The following is a 21,503-nucleotide window of genomic DNA, read 5'->3' on the forward strand; positions in this document are numbered from 1 at the left end:
AATGTGGCTTTGGGTCAGTGGCAGAACCTGGCAGTCTTGGATTCATACAGTTTTTGCTCATTACTAACAGTATTAAATTGTAATGTACTCGGTAATGTTTTGCAATGAAATTATAACTTAGTGAGTGAGGAATTATTGATGCAGCTGTAGTCCAAAATCCCTCACTGAATTCTAGGATTGACATTTTACTACCATACTATGCTTTTCATAGATGAAAACTAATGAAAACCTGCGATTGGAAGAATTCCTACTACTTCGCATTAATTCACCAAGAAAAATTTCAATTTTATATGGTCTTTGTGATTACTCACGCAGCAGCACAACAAAGGGAAAGTTTCAAATGTTTTGGAGGTTTAAATGTAAGAGTGGATACAATCTCTAATTGTGGTGGTGTAATGGAAAAGTAATATCATAGGAAATACACATTTTTGTTTTCTTGCCAAGAATTAGGTGAGATTCACATGTTTGACAGTTACATATGAAACTAGAGCCAGACGATGGTTAGCTGGCTCTGTCCAGGTGCTGGTTGGTGGATTTCTTTACCTTTTGAACCGAGCCAAGCTAGCTGTTTCTCCCTGCCTCCAGTATTTGTACTAAGCTAAGCTAGGTGTCTCCTGGCTGTAGCTCGGCTCACTCAACTCTCAATATCCTCCTATTGAAGGTTACTTCAGTACCAAGTTAGCCAGGAGTCCTCAAGTTGATGATCAGAGTTTGCAGGCCAACACAGGATCTTAAAAGTTTACCCAACCTGCTGACCACAAGGGTGACAAATTTCACCCCTCTGCTCTAAAACAGTCATTTGCAGCTGAGAATTTTGGGAGTGTGAAGAGCCTGGTGGTAGAAGTCCTGCACTGACTTTGCTGGATTTGTTTTTTGCTTAGTTTTGTAGCATTTCAATTCTCTCCACTTGATCTGACTTTCTCCACTCTTTAACCTGTTTTCTTTCTCTGTCAGCTCATCTTAGAAAAACGTTGCTTACCATGGTGAAGTCACAACAGACCAAACCATGAACAACGGTAATAAACTCCCATCAACAGATTACAGGCTCGAGCGTGGCTTCATTTCCAGAAATATGTAATACATTGCACATGGGTGCTAAATGTGTCCCAGATGTGAGGGGTTCATGTGTTGTTCAGGCTGTGCTGTCTGCACCCCAAGATGTGTTGTCTGTGCTATGTCATCAAAAAATTGTGCTCTCTCATATCCGCTTCCCAACATGGGAGACATTTTTATAACCTATTGTTTATGTCTACACGTCTATCTATTCATTTTCCAATTAAGATCCAGGCAAATTTGGGATTATTCACACTTAAACCTGCTGACTCATCCAGTGTATTGATCACATATTGTTTGAGAAAATGAAAGTCTGTCCCAAAAGGATTCATTGAAATACTGCAGTTGATTCTTGATTTTTATGTGTAATCAATAGAGTTCACAATGCACGGTGAAGCAGTGCTCTGATCTGCTGGTGAGTTCTGTGGCCTTTGGAGGATCAGATGGACAGGCAGGGTCAGCCATAACAGCTAAATGCAAAATAGCTCATGATCAATAGAGATCAGAGTCCCTAGGCCTCAGTGTTAAGGGGTCGGCTTCAATGCTGGAAGTCTGCTATTAGCCATATTGACTGAAGACTCAGGGAGATTAAGGCCTGGTCAGACCGAAAAGTGGCAAAGTGAAGTTCTGCATCAACTACTCACAAGACTCCTTGATGAACAATTGTAGCTAGCAAACTACTCTCTAACATACTAGCCAGCCAGGAACATAGCTAGACTGTGTCCGAAATCACTCCCTATATACCATATAGTGCACTATATTTACTGTCCGCCATTTTATTTGAGTGTCCAAATTCTGAGTGTGTAAATGTATGCACTATATAATTCCGTTGGACAAAGGCCAGTGTCTTTCATAGCTAAAAAGGGACGATAAAAGGTTATTTGACTGTACCATCAACTCTTGTCTCATAAATGTCTACCAGATTTCTTTTGTGGAGCAGTTCATACTTAGATAGAGATGGTTAAATTGAAAAGTTGCTCAAATCAAACTTAGCAAATAAATTTACAAGTGAATCTACTAATTGCAATGAAAGTAAATGGAGTCTTTCGCCTACACATTTTCTCCTATACGTTTAGAATGGGAGGGTGAGAGGGTTGTATTTGCAACTAAATGCTACACACTGGTCCTTTAACTGATAACCACAAGCAACTAATAGGACTAAATATCTTGAAAGCCCCGTGACGGAGTGTATGATGGATCCGACCAATAGGGAATCTAGCTAAACAATATCCTCCTCATATGCTAGTGGTAGGTGTATACCATGGGGGGTTGAACCAGCAATTCAACAAATCCATAGGTCAGATCCAAAGAATGCATGAATGTATTGGCATGTAGCTTGGCTGCAGATGGATGGGCTTGGCGATACCATGGGATCTCCCTCCTTGTCATATGTGGGGGTTTTTTTCTTCCTCACTGTGTTTCCCTCTCAAGCTCAGGCCCTCCTGCTTTTCACACTCTCTTTTATGTTTCCCTCTCTCGCTTGGTCTATCACCCATTGATGTTGCTTTTATGATCTGTTTTTATGATCTCTGTCTTTCTCTCTCAGCTAACCTCTTGGTGTGCTGCAGGGAAGTAATAGCAGACTGAATGTGATTCATTCTGACGCCAGCATCAGTCTTGTGGCTGGCACAGTCTTGGCATGCAGATACACACACGCTGTTATATACACACACACACACACACACACACACACACACACACACACACACACACACACACACACACACAGAGCAGCCTTTCCTGTCCAGAGTTTAGTCTACTGGCTGGTACGCTGCCCCAGATACCAAAGAGGAGCCAGAACAGGCACCAAGCATACTTGAGCTGCAGTGCTGTGATGCGATTAGACATGGAGGATATCGACTTTGCCTTTTCAGAGATTAGTATGTCACTCTCTTTTGTGCTACCCATAGCTGTATGAATTTTAGAGAAAACAGTAGCTTGTAAAGACACTGATATGATTGCTTGCATGGTTTTATGTGGGAGGGAATGTGTCGTACATGTGCTTTTTGGCACACACATGCCCAGTGTGCATCATGTGTTTGCACTATCTCTGTGTATTGTTTCTGTCTGGCCAAAATGAGTGTTTATGTGGAGACATGTGGAGCCCAGCAACAGAGGCGAGAAGAATGATACACAGTGATTATCTGTTCCACGCTTCAGGGAGCAGCCGCAAGTTCTTTTCTTTTTGTACATGAAATAGCTTCATGTCAGTGATTTACATGGTCTTCGGATTGGTCATTCTTGAGCATATGTGGATATTCTTAAGGGATCTGATGCTAATGATTACTTATTTGTCATCCTTTTTAACACAAACCAGGCTTTGGCTGCTACTTTCCCCCCTCTTCTCCTGTGGTCTTCTACATGTTCGTGCCTCACACATGTTGGAATCTGATTAAAAAAAGAGTGATGTTATATCATCTTTATTCTCAGTTTGATCATAAGAATGAATGGTAAGTTTATGGCCAATGACGCCTGTGCTGCTAATTCAGAGCCACCCCCACATAAACAGAGCTGAAAGAGCAACTTGAGCAGCTTGTCTCAAAAATACCACCAATAGGTAAATGCAAAGTCTTTTAGCCCATTATATAACCCAGCTCTCTGTGCACGTGTTGGTATGTTTTTGTACATTGTGTGTTCTTATTTCATTTGTATATGTGTGTGTCTCCTCAGTGTGAGTCCTTGTTCTCGTGTCTGAATACTTGGCAGCCTTTCATATTCCCCGTCGCTCTTCCAGTCAGTCTGCACCTTTTTAAACAGTGGCTTCATTGATGCTCAGGTCTTCTTATCCTTTGCTCTTGCCTTGGACAGTTTTAACCAATCCCACACTAACCTTACTGTTCTCCAGTTTGTGTGTGTGTTTCACCTTTAGAGTTCCATACAAAATAAGCATACAATTGCATGCATTCTTGCTCACATATGTGTGTGCATGCTACGTAGCGCAAGTGTCTGCATAGTGTGTGAGAACCAGGTTTCGATGTCATATGTGGGTCAGCTGAAGGACATGATTGTGTCTGGAGCTCCACGGGTGGTGTAAGAGGTCTGTTTTCGGCCTCCTTGGTGCCTTACTGGGGCAGCACAGAGGCCCGTCTGTGGCCTGGAGAACCCGAGGAGCGCCAGGAGCCCGCGGGGCGAATAAATACGCTGTGAAAAGCGTGTTAAGAGAGGTGTGAAAGAAATCGGAGGGCGAGACACTGGGTTTTGTGTGGAACTGTTCCCTCCCCCTCGCCTCCGCAGTACACATGCTCTCTCTTTCTTTCTCTCTCTCACACACACACGCTTACAGTTTTCCTTTCACACACACCTCACACGGAGGTTCACAGTTCAAATAAACAGCGGCTCAAGCAGCGGGCCGGGTCTGGTGTAAACAGCAGCCAGCCAGGGTGATTTAGTTTCTCTCAGGGCACTGCTCTCTCTCACTGCTTCCTAATGGGCCATGCTTTAAATGGGGGAACGTAAGGGTGCAGCAGTAAGTGGAGAATGAAGTGGGTGAAGAAAAAGCTACAGATGGTTAGAGACATCGATGTGACTACCTTGTGAAGACATTTGCTCAGACCGGGTATTCAAAACGAGCCCATGTTATATTTTAAAGGCATTAGAAGTGATGGATTGAAGGCCTGTCTTTGCTCGGAGATGTGTTCACTCTGAAAGTTTGACCTCAGCCTGATAAAAGTTGTTTAATGGGATTTGTCTTTGCGTGTGTGTGGATCGCTCAATGTGACTCACACCTCTCCTTGTGCATTCTCCAATGCCTCGTCTGTCCTTGTGTGTGTTTCATGCCTTCAGTCTCAGCTCTCGGCAGTGATCAGTCAATAAGGCCCCCGGGTTCACCGTCTCTATCGGTGATGAAACACACTTTGAGTCTGTCACGTCCTGGAAATGGCAATTTCTCCTCCAATCCATAACCTCCACAGGCCTTCAGGATCCTGCGGGGAGAGGGCTGTGGTGGTCTTATTGACATGGACATGGTGTGTTGTGAGTGTGTCAGTGAGATCTGCTCATCAACCACCCCCCTTTGTTTGAACAAACAGTCTAACAAGATGAAATAGGGGGAAACTAAATTGCCTAAACCTGACAGAGGGGAATCGCTTCAAGATGAAAAGGTGAAAACGCTATTGGATCAAAAGCAACCTTTGAAGAATCTTTGTAGGCCTTTTCAGAATATGCTCGCTGTGCTTCTACTAGTCTATTAGCTTAAGTGACTCTTTTTGCTTAGTCTGAATCAGATTTTAGTTTAATCTCCTTATTTCTTCTTTCAGATTCACCTGTTCATTATTTAGACTACCACATGACCTCTTTCTCATCCAACTAATTGATTTCTTCTCTCCAACATGCTGGAACTGCCCACATAAGATGGTTATCTGTTGAAGCCCTTACTGGGTTACTGGGGTGAGAAGGGGCAATTTGAACTAAAGGGAGGGAATGCTGTCCCCTCCCACCTTCCCAGCTCCACATAGTGACATAGTGATGAGGCCGCCTATGAGGACACAAATGTGTTTTAATGAAATGATAATAAAGGGCTCTTTCTCAGTCCCTTATTACTATAATCAGTGTGTTCCTACTTGAACATAATATTTTCCACCAACGTTAGAACAGTTTTGTTATTTGTCTTTTTCTTCTCACTGATTTGAAGTGGATGTGGCTTAGTTGGGGAAAACAATTTTCACCCACGCTTGTGCACAAATCAGGATTTATTTTTTTATTATGTTGCCAGGTCACTGTCAATCAAGCGGATCAAAGCATACCTGAACAGTACCGATGAAGCAGATGAGATTTGGTTCTGATTGTTGCCTTTTTACAGAATATTTAGTGTTTCTCTTAAGATTTAAAAATCAAGCTTTCAGGGACTGTAACTTGTATCATCAGAAGATTCAAGGTGTTTAAACAAAATAGTGCGTGTTATATTTCCATATTTTCCCATGTCTTTACAGGCCCTGTATCCACACCCTTGCCATCACTGATTCAGTTAACAGACTGTGTGTCTGAGTGTACTGTATGGGTATGCCTGCGTCTGTGGTCAGACATCAGTCTGAATGTGTATTGATGTGAAGCAAATTCGTCCTTCGAGTTTCAGTTGCTAATTAAATGCTGTTCATGGAAAGATGAAAATGCTTTGAACAATGCCAGCTCTGCTCCTCCCTCCACAAACATGTTGCCACTTGTAGTCAGTCTGTAGGTACAGTATAAGTGGGGCAAATTGAACCTGAAGGTATATTCACAATTGACTATCATGACTTCTCTTTGATTATTTTTGTTGTCATTAATTATTTTACCCAAAGCCACACGCATAAACACAGACTGGTTTGATGATGGGAAAATTCAGACGTCCACTCAGTGTGCTGAAAGAATCTTTCTTTTTCCCATCCAGTTGAACTGTACTGATAACAAATTGCAAACCAAACTCATGGTGTAGTTTTACACGAGTACAGTGCCCTGTTCATGTGTTCTAGTTTGTTCCAGTGTGGATCGAACGCCCTCAGGCCAAACTTGGTTTGATGGACTGTTCCTGCCTGTCGCTGCTCTACCCACAAGTCCTCTAAAGCTAAATATTTAAACGTGGCATAGCTGAGTGTTGGGGTTTATTTAACTAAAAGTTTGAGCTTAAACCATTACGGGAGAGAGCTCTGGAGAAAGTGGAGTTCAAAACATCTCCTTGGCATGGAATATTTTCTGCAAATACAGACAGTGTTTGGCTCGCAAATACTTTTTGCAGTCTTCTTAGTCCTGACCTTCATTTTCACTTTTCATCCCATGTTTCTCTGCTTGAATTTACCAAAACCTCTGTTTCCTTTTCCTTTACTGTAATCTCTAGATTTGAAATTCATAGAAGTACTAAAAACCTATTGAGCATCAGGCCTGCTCCAGATGCTTACCATTTCTGTTTTCTCTCACCCCAACTGGATAAATTGACCTGGCTTCTTTAAAAAGAACAGTGCATACAAACCTTCAAACTCCACATAAAGGCTTTTGTGTTGGCTTGGCTTCATGCTGCCCTCTGAAAATACAGGGTAAGATCATATATCAAGACTGCGGCTGCCACCCCGCAATTGTGGTCCAGCTAATGAGTATGCTAATATTCATTATTAATGATGGAACATCTGGTCAGTCGACATGTGATGCCGCAAGGTGATTTGTTACAAGAACACCAGAAATAAAAGTCAGAAGAGGTTTAGTTGATGGATCGATGTAGTGAATGAAACACAAACCTACACTGGGAGAGAGGTGGAGATGGCGAGAGTTAGCAAATCAGTATTGACACCCACACCACTCATCTGGGTCATGATGACAAGGTGAGGAAGAGGAACATCAGTGGAGGCTGAACGAGAGAGTTGAGTCAGAGAAATGGCTGCAGGGTGCCGAATGTGGGAGGCTCGGAGGTGGGTGGTTCATTCATGGAGCCATACGATCATTCTGCATCAGAGCTGCGGCTTTATGTGTTGCTGGGAGAGAAATGAGAGATTCTTGTGGACTACTTCACAACATTTTTTAAAGGAGATTACTTTTCAGAACAGATGGGAAGGTTGAGCACTCGGAAAGCTAGATCTCCTCTCCCAAATGTCTCTATATTTCTAAGGCACGGACAGAGGAATAATAATAATGTCAAAACTAATTTTTCATTCTCTCTTGTTGCCATACCTCATATCCCACTGCGTCCACTACACTATTTCTTTACTTCCTACGACCGTTCCTCCCTCTTCCTTTTTTAAAAAAAAACAGAGCATGACCTAGTTATGTTTTGAATCAGAATCCACATGAACAGTACGGCAGAGAAAAGCTCATTGACAAACCGCTGTTGCTGGGCACAGCACGTTGGAAATCGAGCTGCGTCACCCTGGAGAATGCCGACTACAGTGGAGATGGATGTTCTAATGGATAGATGAAGGTGGAGGGCTTAGAGTGTGTTTTTCCTCTGCGCTGAAGAGCCCTTGTGTAAGTGGGCCAGGAGGGGCAAAAAATAGCTCCAGTCCCCTTGAGGAGTCACTCCACAAGGTCACCTCCTTGCCCTGGGCCTTTAAGCGTGAAACTAAGTGTCTGTACTCATACTTCCTCCCCCTTTCTCTCCTTTGCTTTCTCGCTGTCTCCCTCTATTTTCCCCTCTGTGACTTAATGTTTTACCCAGGCCTCTCTATCAGCAAAGTTTCTGCAGCAAGGGTTGAGTTTGTGTGCTAACGAACCCCCTAGCTAATTAGAATTTCAGCCAAGCTGCCTACTCTCCTCATTTCCTTGCCATTTCCTTCCCTTTGGACAAATACAATTTCACCCCTCAACCCGTGTAGAATTAATCCAGTTAATGTTCAACACGGATGAATAATGGCCACTTATCTGCTGGGAACATGGGTACAGAGGGGCTCTTGGGTGGGGGAACCATAGTGATTCTGCAGTCTTGTGTCACACTAAATCTGCTTTCTGGGCAGAGTAGTTGGGCCAAAGTACTGCTGTTCATGGCATACGGAAGGTCAGACTTCTTAACCAATACAGTGACTAGAGCTGGGTTGGGAAAGCCAGTGAACCATCATACCAACATTTCCTCTTCTTTGTAACTGAATGTGAGCGTTCACATGAGTCATTACACTCTTAATGTAGCGGAAGGGTAGTTATCCAACTGCAGGTAAGCAAACAAACTTACCAAGATTATCTGCTTCCCAATCATCTCCAATTCGTGTGAGTTCAACACCCCGGTTGCTTGATTTGTTGGCCTGCGTGTCCTAGATCTGTATCCGGAAGGGTGAAAATCCTGCTGTCATAGAGAGATTCATTGTTCAACCAGGATTTATTGTGTCTATTATACACAAGTGACCAAAATAGTTTTGTGAACAATTAAAAAAAAGAGAACCTGAAAGAAGTGTTTTCCCACCCGGCCAATTGCTGCATGAAATGTGCTTTTCGGACTGTTTTGGAAAGTTACTGTCAGGCAAAGCTACACTGTGGTTGATGTGCGTCTTCTTAAAACTATGGAGATTCCACGTGAGAACCACAAGAATTGCGATTGGTCACCTTGTGTTTCTCCTACAATTTTCCAATGCCAGTGAAGACTGTTCAAAGATTAAGGGAGTTGAAAAATGTTTCAGTATGCTCGCCGCTCTGTATCACAGTGAATGAATGAGTGTAAACACCGCGCAGTCTCCTATACGGTAATGACAGATGGTGAAATAGAAGCTATCTTATGCATAGCCCACCTATAATGTAAACAGTTAACTATAATTTAAAGCATGTTATGGCCTGTTTTATGTATGATACATCTGTCTAGTGTTGCTATCAATAAACCAACTGAACTACATCAAAACCTACAGCACAGGTATCTACAGCAGGACCTCTGTTAACTCCTGGCATCAACCAACAAGCACTTTTATTTAATTTCTTGGAGATCCCTGAACTCGAATTACATTTTACAATGATTTTTAGGGAATTTATTTCTCCAGCCAAACCTTGAAAATCCCTTTGCTGCTCTCTACCCTTCTTGTTGCCGAGGACAGGTCCGGTTGCTGAGGCATGATATGGTGTGATATTACACTGCCCTCCAAAACAGGGTTGCCTCAGTTCCAGACCAGTCAGTTTAAGGGGCTGCAGCACAGTTAAGTAGCCAGGTAGGGATCATATTCTTGGGCAGTTTAAATACTCAGAGTAGTTAGAATTGAATTTGCTTAAAGAAACCTACTATAGCAGTGGGAAGAAAAGCTATATGGGAGAGGAAGCTGGTTCTCTCCCTCCCTCCCAACATGTATGAGCTATCAGCTGTTGGGGTGAGTCCCAGCTGCCTCGTGTGTTGACTCTAGAGTGATAGCCATCAGCATTTGTCACATGAAAGGAGAGGAGACTCCTAAAAAAGCAGATGAGAAATAAAGATGAGGAGGCCATGTTGGGATTTTGGCTACATTTCAAATAGAGATACAGGCATTGATTTATCAGGAGTGTTTTTCTGACCATATCAGGCAGTATATAAATCAGTTCCTTCCCTGGTAAGACTTGAATAATGTTCTAGTAGGATAAGATCCTTAGAGGAAGTACAACTTTCTTGCATACTTTTTTGCAGATAGGGCTCCTGGCCCCAGGGCAACATGTATTTACAATATCGCTCATCCTGTGCTTTGATACAGACAAAAGCCTCTATATGCTTATGCATGCTTAGGAAGGGAGTAAACCTGTTTGACTCACTGTCTAAAATTACCATCTCTGTGCATGCCAAGAGTCCATGAAGGCAATGCTATCTGTGGTATGTCCCCTAAGCTGGCCTCTATGCTTTTATTCAGTCACTCTCGTGGCATTTAAAACAGCTCACTGCAGGTCAGGGAACAGTTTATTAGGAAAAAGAGAATTACTTATTGAGGGAAATGGCTGGCCCCAAACCAGTTGACCCATTCTGTGGTTGCTTCGAGCCGAGAACGGTGTCACTTAGAGCTCCTTGTAAAATCTTGTGGATAGGCTGTAAGTACAGCCTGAGCTGTAATTGATATTCTTGTGTTCGTTAAGGGGCCGCGATTATACGTTCTGATGTATGAGACCAAGACATGGTGAGAGTTGACCCGCCACGTGTGACAGGAGAATCCAGGGCAGAAAGACGGCTTTTACTAAACAGAAAAGAGCTTTAGTCTGACTCCAGGGAAGCCAGAGGAACAGTTCCTGAAAGGACAAAAGAGACTAAAGCGCTGTCCTCAAACACTGAGGAGGTCATTCAAAGCTGCCAGCTGTGTTCAGCTGCAAAATTCTTCCTCATAATTTCAAAGCAAGTTTATGTTCTTTTCTCTGCATTCTTTTTTTTTTTTTTTTCCTTTACTTGTGTTTGGCCAACAGGCAGCAGCAGGGCACTTTGGGGGAAAATATACACAAATCTTGATTTAATTACTTTCTAACCCACTTCCATGCTATCCATCTTCCAAGTTGCCTCTTGAAATCTTCCACAAATCTGTCAAGCTTTGATTGCCAGAAAACTTCTGGGCATTCTTCCTTTTTCTTGACACATTTTGCGTTACACAAATAAGCAAATGAGGAGGCGTAGTGGGACATTGTTTAACACTCCTACCACTCATTGTAGGAGCAAGAAAAGAGAGATAGCATTACAGAATGAATTGCCATGTGAGTGTTTAAGAGAAGGAAACCAAAATAGCCAAGATGGTGGCAATCTGTTAGGGAACAATTGAGCTGTTTATGTTGTTGCCACTACGTGGTAATCATATAAATCAGTCCCCGGCTTTAGGTTCCTCGTGGTTGACTGCATTTCAGTCAGTTGTATTTTGATAAATACAATCAATTTAGGACTGAGAATTAAGAAAGCAAACTTTTTCTTATAATGCAACTCTTCAAAGTAGAGTTTTTCTACTTGTAACAACATATTAACAAATATGTAATAACATAGATTGTAGTAACATATAATTATAGTTTATAGTCTGTTAATGAATCTCTGGCAAATAACAAGTCAGCCTAAAATACTAATGGACCCATGGTGCACAGGAGTTTTATGATGCTACTAAATTGGCTTTACATTTGTTTTTGATTCAGTGAATTTTCATTGGTCTGTAAGCCTTTCGTCCTTTCTCTAGATAATGTCCACTTCTTATGTTAAACAGCAGTGTTTTGTTTACAAGGGCTCACCTCCCCATTTCCCCATGCAGGTCAGTGCTCTGCCGCCCCTCTCCCCCCTCCCTCTCTGCATCTCCCAGGCCAGCAGATTCAGGGAAGTTGTTTCATTCACATGCAAATCCTCCCAGAACACTGCTAATTACAACAGTGTTGGGATGCTGACTTGCTGACATCACACCAGGATATTAGCATGCAGGGGAGAGAGGGTGTGTGTGTGTGTGTGTGTGTGTGTGTGTCTGTGTGTCAAGTCAACCAGAGAGGACCCATGATAAAGGAAGTTGGCGACTTTGCGTTAAAACAAAAGCTTTAAAATAAAAGGAGTCTGGATTGACTATTGATTTTCAACCTGTACAGACATTAATAGAAGCCAGTGTCTGTCTGGAACGTCAGAAAAGTGCACCTTTTATATAGTCGAAGCCTATAGAGGATGTTGTGAGGCTTTTGTGGTTAAGTAGGATATTCACTAGAAAAGTAATTCGATTAAAAATAAAGTTAACTCAAGGTCCGCTGAATAGCTTTGTCAGGAGCTTTCAACCGCATCCCTGGTCTTCCTCAGCAAACTGAGTGTGCTCAGGCGTCACTGACCTATTTCCCTTTGCAACAAATTCACTTTGCAATTTTAATTTGGAAAAAAAAAAAATTCTGACCTGTTTACAGTATTTATATACAATTTAAGTTACATAACATACATACATTTATAGATGAGTGAGGTAAATAAAATCACAATATGTACATTAAGTAGATGAAATTATAAAACAAAACAATACATCCCAAAAAAAAAAAAAACGCTTGACAGTGGTGCTTTTATTTTGAAAATGCTAGCCGGAAGCGCTGGTGTTATTTATACGTGCTTGACGCTGGTTACGGATTAAAGCGCTGTTAGTCAGAGGGTCGCTCAGCAGCGAGCGGAGCAGCTCCAGCGCCTTTACGCACCGAAAGTCCTCCCGGATCTTCTCTCCGAGCAGCAGCCCGCGTCCAAACGGAGATTTCTGTTTTATTCATCTGGATTTCACAACCTCTCGGCGGAGTCTGCGCTCCTGTTTGGATCTGTAAAAGTGGGATCAGATTTTTTTTTTTACGCACTCTTTAAGTTGGCTCCTCGTCCACCGCTTTGTCCTCATTTGCTGAACTCCTGAGTGTGTTTGCGGAGAGCAGGGGGTTGACAAAAGCCTTTTAAACGGAGGGGGTAAATGTAGCGGAGGGGTGCAGGCACCACGCAGCGGGCGAGAGTTTGTGTGTTTTCGTGGCAGTGAGGCTGTGGCGTTGGAGTTGGGTGACAAATTCTGCAATGAGGAAGACGTGTTTTAAAACCCGCACAACCGCAACCAGCGCCGAGGTCAGGGCTATGGCTTCCCTCCGCCGCAGTTTGTAAGAAGGTAAGCAACTGATTATTGATCGTGTTTTTGTTGTATTGGGAGCCATTACGACCCGAGGTTGGGGCTTTATATGCGTTGTGGAAAGTAGTGTTGACGCACGAATGTATCTGTCTATGACATCCAATGCGTTTCTAACTTCAGCCTCTTTTTCTCTGTGCAATGTGCGCGCAATACTTTACGCAGGACTGAAGATAATAAATTCCTCTGCCCATTTTAAAGTCAGTTTGGTTTTTAAACTAGGTTTTCGCCTCCTTAAAGATCTCCAGGTGGGTTTAAATCGACAGTTTGCTCATTCATTAATTTAAACAGGGTCTTATTTGGATTACAATAATACCCAAAATGCAGAGCTGCTGGGCTCTCTCCCTATAGACGTGTTCTCGCCGGTTTGGATCCCCCCACCCCACCCCCTGTAGCGCAATGGTCAAGCTACGGCTCTCTCTCCAGCCACAAAGTCGCTGCTGTGGAGCCTCTGTGCCATATTTATTGTAGGCTGCTCAGTAAATAAACAGATAAATAAATTGGCACCTGTAAGATATATCAAATCCCCCCCCAGGTCAACATGTTTTATAATGTTGTTTTGTTGTCATGATTTGAGTCTTCCTTGTTAAAAGGCTAATTATTTCCTGGAGTTTGCCGCAAACTGCATTGGAAACAAGTGGCATAACCGCAGCTCCATGGCAGTTGTTTTAAGGAGAACATTGCAAGACTCAGTGCGGGCTAATTGACCCATTTAGACGGCTACTTTCTAGCAGTGTAAAGGGTCACCGGATTAGCACATGAATGGACTGACGGGAGAGTAATGAATAATGTGGCTTCAGCAGCTGGCTGCAGTATCAGTGGGCTCTTCAGGTCTGAGAGCAGGCCAAACATTAACTGAGCTGACAGGAGCCTGAACGCCAGATCCACATTATATCTGACATCCACAACTGCCTCTGGAAAAAAAATCAGTTGCTGCTTTTTCCCACCGACACTGGGAAAGAAAAGTAAACACAATATTCTGATAAAAAAGCTAGAAGGGCTGGTTGGTTTGTTGAGATATGTTCTCCTAAATAACATTCACAGTGGTCAACGCATTTGCTAATGATCTGGCAGTGTTAAGTGTCTGAAGTCTGTACTGAGGTTGTCCTGGAAGCTTGTCCCCTCCATGACTCCCTCTTTTCCCATCCAAAGCAGTGTCACTTAATGGAACAAGTCAACACTGGATGAATAAGTAATGTGATCCAGTCTCAAGTATAGTGTCTAAAAAGCATCTGATGTTACATAAATATCTGTCTCTTCTTTTTGCTTCCCATTTCCCACATAAATCCTTTCCCATTCAATTCTTGGAGAGAGAGAAAAGGGGGGAATTATAATACTTACGGCCTTTTCAGTTACACTACTGGAGCTGGAAGAAGAAAAATAAGCCCAGCCTCTAAAATCTACAATTTAAAGACGTGGTGTGACCGTATGAGCCCTGATGTTTTTGTATTTGTAGTGTGTGTGTGTGTGTGTGTGTGTGTGTGTGTGTGTAACTACCTAGCCTATTTGTTACTATAAGTTGGGTTATATAGTTGACAGTCCCATCCCAATTCTTGGTTAGCTTGTGTTCCACTAGCTTTTGGCTTTATGAAAATCTAAAACACTGACACAAAACACGAGTTTCTGTCCATTTTAAGTTAAATAGCTATTCACTGTACTGGCCAACAAAAATAATTTCAACCAAGAAAAGACAGTGATTAGAATTTCCCCATTCGGTAAGTATGAACCGGCCCTTACGTTAAAGTGGTACTCCAGACATTTTGTATTGTCCTTCTATAAAGTTGAAGGGGGAAAAAGTGATTCAAACTGAAGCAGCAGAGATATGGCAACTTTTTGGGATAGTATGTGTCAAGATCCAAACGTCTACCTTTCCCACAGTACGACTCAATAGCATCTAGAATTTGACATAGAGAGGATCTTTCCTCTGTATAATTTGTTATGACAGGTGGATGCAGGCCTAATCTCTGTCCTTGGGAACACGCTGCATCTGGTTCTTACTAATTGGACCCTAATGGAAAACGTCTTTGTGGAGCCTGATTCTTGTCGGGAACACCTCAAGTCATGTTTAACTGTGATTAACTCCTAATGGCTCTGAAGTCTACATGCAGCCCATTGTAGGTACAAAGACATTTGCCTGTGTATTGGTAATTTTGGAAAGCAGGGCTATTTGTTGAAGCCCCTGAAATTTCCAAAGACTGTTTCAAAACACTGATCGGAAATGTATTCACCAAACAAAGGCAGAGGCAGGAAAAAAGAACACAAGACTTGGCTGCAGTGTGCACCCAGCTGTTGTCTCCTCTGCACTTTCCTCTTTTGTCATCCAACCTCTGCTTTTGTGCAGAACTGCCATTTAAAGATGGGATTTTAATCTGACCATCTAGACTCTAGAGTGATGCCATGGAAAAGCTGCAGTGGTTTTGGGAGCTTCCCAACTCTCGGGAATGAGAGTGGAAGGGGACTTCAGACTCTCCCAGGCTATACTTCCCCAACTGGCCCAGGGATATTGTTGAGTCAGATGGTTTTATTAAGTTTAAGTTGAATAGAGTCTCTTAATTTTACCCCCACCACTCTGGAATTAGGGGTACAACCTAACCTGACTTGCAAAGATCATTTCTATGAGTCAACTTCTGCTTTGAAGCACATTTAGTAAGACGGTACATTAAATCAGAGTTTTAACACAGCATGTTTGGTCTAACTTGAGACCATGCTTGCGGAAGATCTTGGATCAGTTCCCTAAAACAATTGAACCGAGAATATGTAATTGTCAAAGGGGGCTATCAGACTCTAGTTACATATTAAAACCCCCGTTACCTGGGTTACAGGTCTAATCTAGAGGAGCAGGGCAATGATAATTAACTTGAAACGGTGAATCATTGTCTACTGACATCATGGTCACAGGGGTTACTATCCAACAACATACCCCCCAGGTCTTGAACAAACCTCACACTCCAACCGGCCTATGGTACAGAAGCATTTACATCTCCCGGGGGACCAAAGGTCACAATTGAATAAAGAACAAGACTTAAAATATTCTTCTCTTTGCCTCGGAGACATTTATGAGGCGTCAGTGATGCACTTGACTCGTATTACCAAAGTCCCCAAATCTCTCCTAATTGAAATCATGTAGATTACAAGGGGAAGCTTGGGGATTAAGTTTCAGTGGAGGGGAAATCCCAGGCATGTGCATGAAGCGTGCTGTAAATCATGAGGATAAAAGGGGAGGGAAGGAGCAACCGGCCCCTGTAGGCCTACAGTATGTTTGCCAGCGCTGATTTGGGGAGATCCGATGTTTGCGAGGTGAATCACTGGAGGAAGGCATCATCACACATCTGGACTAAGAGAGTGGTTCAGAGACGCTTTTTTTCAAAACTCCACGGCCTCAAAATCCACCTCAAAGGAGACTGTACAGGCAGACTGTGGGGCAGGGATGTTGTGATGCGTCCTCTTAGGAGGAATGCGGTGTGAAATGCTTTCCTTCAGCTCTGGCTATTTGTATACTCTTATCTCCAAGAGTCCCTCCTCACCCCAAGGCAGAAATAACTGCTAACCACCTGGCAGCATGTCAGGAGAATGGGAGAAGTGTCCATACGCTGCTTAATCCTTTTTGTCTTCGTCTTCGGTGCCTTCGCCTTTCAATTTCAATCATCATCCTCGCTGCAAGCGTGTGTTCCTTTATACACATTGTTGTGACGCAATGCGTTAATCAGTCTTGAATTAGTAATGATGGTGAAGGTGCTGGGCTGTAATGAGGCAAGCTGTGTTGCCCCTGGCTATAGCATCATGCCGCTGGGACAGGGATTTGCCAAACACCCTTCTGCCTGTCTAGCTTGACAGCTACTTGATGACTTTGTCTCCTTGAGCTGCACCACTGCTCAGTTTATCATACCCATCAATATTCATGACAACGATATCTGGTTTTGTTAATATTTATGGAGTCAGTGTGTAAAGCCTGTGTCTTGCCCTTCCACGGTGACTGCAGAGGTCTGCCTCTCTGCTCAGGGTGGTGTTGAAAGCTGGAGCTTACAGTAATAGGCTGTTAGGCTCCTGGCGGATGGCGACGAATCTCAAGTGATGATGGAGAATTCGTTCAACTTTAGACCTGTATATTTGTGTTTTCTTTTTAAAGATTGCATGTCATACGACCAGTTGTGGCATGTCAGTGGGATGTTTTACTCCGAGAGCTACAAGCTGTTTCAGTATTATACAGTGTTTGCTCTATCATCAAAACCCATCAGTGCTAAGCCAAATAGACTGAAGTGCTTTGTTAACCAAGACTCAACCCTTAGACAAGAAGTGCTCCTTTGAGCCACAGACAAGGTGAGACATGGCCAGCTCTCCACATGGTGCTGTCTGCGCTCCAAGAACTTTACACTAACAGATCCCTGGCCAGCCAAGCTGTCAGTCTGTCAAACAGTGTCATGAGTGTCCTTAAGCTCCTCCGTGGGGCGGTCTGTCAGACAGGCAGGCGTCCGTCTGGGAAGGTAATGGGATTGTCTCTCTGGTTTGGCCGCAAGGGTTAGGGGGATTCGACCTTCAGGCCACCCACAGTTTCCTTTTCACGCAGGGACTTAGAGCCGTCAAGGGCACGGGAATCTGTATGTATGCAGTCTTCTCTCTTTGAATCTCAGTACAGATGTGCTGAAGGTGGCCTATGGTTTGATTTAAATCAGTTCGCTCAGGTATTTAACCTACATCCTGTTCTTCTTTTTGTGAGACATCACACAAGTTCTGTGTCATTCTCCGAAGAGTAATTTGTGGCTGTTAATCCCAATATTTTGTAAGACAACACTGGAGAATAGTTGTTTGAGTCTATGAAATATAACAACTCTCTTTATTACTCTCTGGACACCACTGGAGATGAAGGAGCCGCTCGCAGGAGGAGTGTCAGCGTCAAACACTCCCGACCATCTTTTCTGTGGAAACTCTCACATGGATACTTTCCATTTCATAGTTGGGTGGGTCTGCTTGACTAATGAGAGTGGAGCACTGTCCTGGCTTAGCATCTGCTAGGGTTTCTCGCTGACCTTGTACACAGGGGTGTGTGTGTGTGTGTGTGTGTGTGTGTGTTTATATAGTACCGCTTTCCATCACTGTCACTGGCTTTATTCTGCTAATTTCCATAGCCTGTTTGTGATTATACCCTTGATCTTGCTACCCCAGAGGATTTTGAGCATTATATTATATAATATTATTGTGACACCCACATTTTACAGTGAAAGCTGAAGTGGGAAGCCCTGACCTTTTGCACTGTGTGAAGTTCACATCCTTTATGGGTAGAGAGTTTGCCAACGGCTCTCTCAAAGTAAAGTTTCACAGAATTTGTAAGGGGGGGGTGGCTTTACTATGTCTACAAGCAAGTAGGTTGCATGATGGATTTTCCTGTTTTTTTACAGGCTGTCTGGGGTTACCTGTTGAAAAAAGTAATTTGGGTTATTTTTATTTTCTGTGATTAATGGAAGGCTTCAGAGGCCCCAACAGCAAGCTCAGTATGACGTCTTGTTTCTGCTGAAACCCTATCTGCCCCAAATGTAGTTCTATTTACACTGTGATTCATTAAACTGAGTATGTTGTTGTTTTCACCCTAATGGTTGTGTATTGTGAGTTCAAATTTACAAGTTATTTTCAAACCACAAATCACACTTTTCAACAGAATAATTTAGAAGGTCAAATAACTACTGCTTTCATTTAAAATCTGAGGCTCTTGTTCCATTAACCATCCAGCACAGAAGTGTAGTCTACATACAACATTGGCCTGACAGATTGTGTTGTGTTTTGTCCATGGTAGGAAGATCTGTGTGCACTGTAAGTGTCGTCGTGAGGAGCATGCAGTGACAGCCATGCCTGTAGAGATGGAGAAGACGGTCACCAAGCTGATGTACGACTTCCAGAGAAACTCTACCTCAGACGACGACTCGGGCTGCGCCCTGGAGGAGTACGCCTGGGTACCACCAGGACTAAAACCTGAACAGGTATAAGCATCTTAGCCCACATCGTATTCACATTGGACAGCACCACTGAGGGTAAAGATGCTGTGCAGTTTTGTCAGCTGTTGTAAATCACATTGACCGAACTCTTGGGCCTCATCCACTGTGGTGTGACCAAATCTGAAGATACAGTTAGTGCCGACACAAGAAACATTGACTGTCCACATTGAAATGCCACAACAGTCTGGGCGTTGCTCAGTTTAAGCATTTGAGCCCACAGCTTTGTGCTTTTCCCGGAAAGCGTCTTGCCTTTCAAAATATTGTTTGTTGTCCAAAAGCAGATATTAAGAACAGAGTGCACTGTCACGACAGAACTCTTTAAAAATGGATCAAATGACAACAAGATTCCTAGGATCGCATTACTATCACACTCATCAAAAAGCTCACCATGCACACTGCAATGTGAGTTCAAGGATTTCAAAATATACTTCAAATGGTTGGTGTTAAAACCTTTAACATATTTTAGTATGGATGTAAGACAAAAAGAGTTGGAAAGGATTCCAGATTTCAGTTATACTATTTTACACATTTGCATACATTCCAGTATGTTGTTAACCTAATAATGGTTCCAAGCTCTACACTGTGTGGTGTTACACTTAATGTGTATATTTTGTAGCTGTTATATCTCACCATATGATAGCTCACCAGTTATCCTGACTGCCCTTCTGCAGGCTAATGGATAACAAGGATTGTGTGGCTTCAGCAATCAAATTAATCTCCAATTCATTCCGCCTGCAAACATGTTAACAGTTCATTTCGCCGCCCTCTCGACGACTAAGCTAAGCCCGTGTAATACTTAAATGCATTAACTGGTCCCATGCATGCTGAAGTAAATCCTCTTTTACAATGCTCAGTTGAAGTATAGAGGTACACATGTGGGAGGGTTTCCAGTTTTATAGGACAATAGAAGTGTTTATGGACGCTGGTTTCATTTTGTCCAAGAGCTAAGAGCAATGAACTAGTCAATACAATGTTGGCTCAGCCCCCTGTTTTCACCTCCGAGGACTGAGCACAGCTATTTTTCATCCCACTCCAGGGTCACACATCTGACCCCAGAGTCAATTAGCTTCTCGTCCAGTGGTGATATGACCTCAGGAACAGTCAGGCCATAATGGAAACCGTGCACTATCGCATGAGCACAACTCTACGTTATACATCTTTCAAAATAAAATTGTGACAATTGAGAGCATTTCAGCCTAGATGAAAAGTATCCATAGCTATAGAAATTTCTATTTTCCCAACCTGAAGTCCAAGTCATTCAAGCTGTGGAAACATGTTGTGTGACCTCTCACAGAGGAGCGGAAGTATGCCTGATGTGGGGCTTTTCAACACCCGGTCTTCCTCCGCACGAGGTAAAGACATAGCAAGAATAGAGGGAGATGGTAAACACAAAGCTAATCTCCAGGATCTAAACGTTGGGTTTAGGTTTCCCCCGCAGGGAGCCGGTGCTGTGTATGAGTCGGCTGTTTAGCCAGCAGTGGTGTAAAGTCACCACTCTGTAACGAGAGATTTTAGGACTGTGCATTCAATCAGATATATATCTAAGCCCTATGAAGGATAACTCCACTCTTACTTTGGAATGTTCAACTCTCCTGTGTGGGTTTGTATTTCTATCAACAATTGCTGAAATATAGACTCAATAAAAGTATACAAATCTTTATCACCAGAACACAGTAACAGAGTGTGTTGGAGATGTTATTGAGCTGCAGTGTGAAGGAGGGCCTGCCAATATTCTCTCTCCCACTGTCTCCTCTTGCTCTCTTCTCTCCATCCAAATAAATTCTTAGATGTTGCCAAGTTACAGCTTGTCAAGGCCAAGTATGTTACTCAGCAGTGGCTTGTAACTGGTGTTTTATTTTTTTTACCATCACGTAGCTGCAGTCTAATGTGCAGACCCTGCTCACCATCTACCAGGATCTGAATCTGATTTGCAGTCGAACATGAAGTATGCTCTTTCAGACCCAGAAATTCAGTTCAAGGTTATGCATGCAAACTGGAGATCTTTCCAGATCTAGAAGAGACCCACTGCTCTGTTGTTGTTACATTAACTTTCAAAAAACAAAGAGCTGGTCTGAAAGAGACCTGGGGCTAGTTTGACCTGTTCCAAAATGGACCTGAGGACAATTAGACCCCAGTTTCCATCCAAGTTCAAGGACTATGAAATCTGTCAGCCCCTGACCTGATTACCGCCAGCAACTGTGAATGAGAGATAAATGATAAAGCTATAAAAAGAGACTGAGACTGAGCGCTTAACACACACCTCTAAATGATGTCAGATCAGATCAGTTGAAAGTCAGTCAAACTCGTTCTAGCAGCAACGCTCGAGGTGTCTGTCGGTCAACCATTTTGGTCCAGACTAAAATATCTCAGTCAATGGTAAACATTATACCCAAACACAAGCACATTATCATTGCAATCATTATTTCACGTTATCATTGTAATTATGAGCAAGTTAACATGCTAATGTTCCTCTTAGAACTGCTAGCTTAAATGCAGACTC

The 21,503-nt window shown here is 42.9% G+C and overlaps 1 protein-coding gene across 1 annotated transcript in view; it reads left to right on the forward strand.

Annotated features, from left to right (window-relative positions):
* Positions 1-21,503, forward strand: part of prickle2b (prickle homolog 2b) — an 81,707-nt gene that overhangs the window by 50,486 nt on the left and 9,718 nt on the right. The window contains exon 3 of the mRNA XM_051414474.1: positions 18,805-18,988. Coding sequence (XP_051270434.1) covers positions 18,805-18,988 — 184 coding nt within the window. The remainder of the gene's footprint in view (positions 1-18,804; positions 18,989-21,503) is intronic.

The sequence above is a fragment of the Dicentrarchus labrax genome, unplaced genomic scaffold, assembly GCF_905237075.1.
Source record: "Dicentrarchus labrax unplaced genomic scaffold, dlabrax2021, whole genome shotgun sequence".
In the NCBI taxonomy this organism is placed as follows: Eukaryota; Metazoa; Chordata; class Actinopteri; family Moronidae; genus Dicentrarchus; species Dicentrarchus labrax.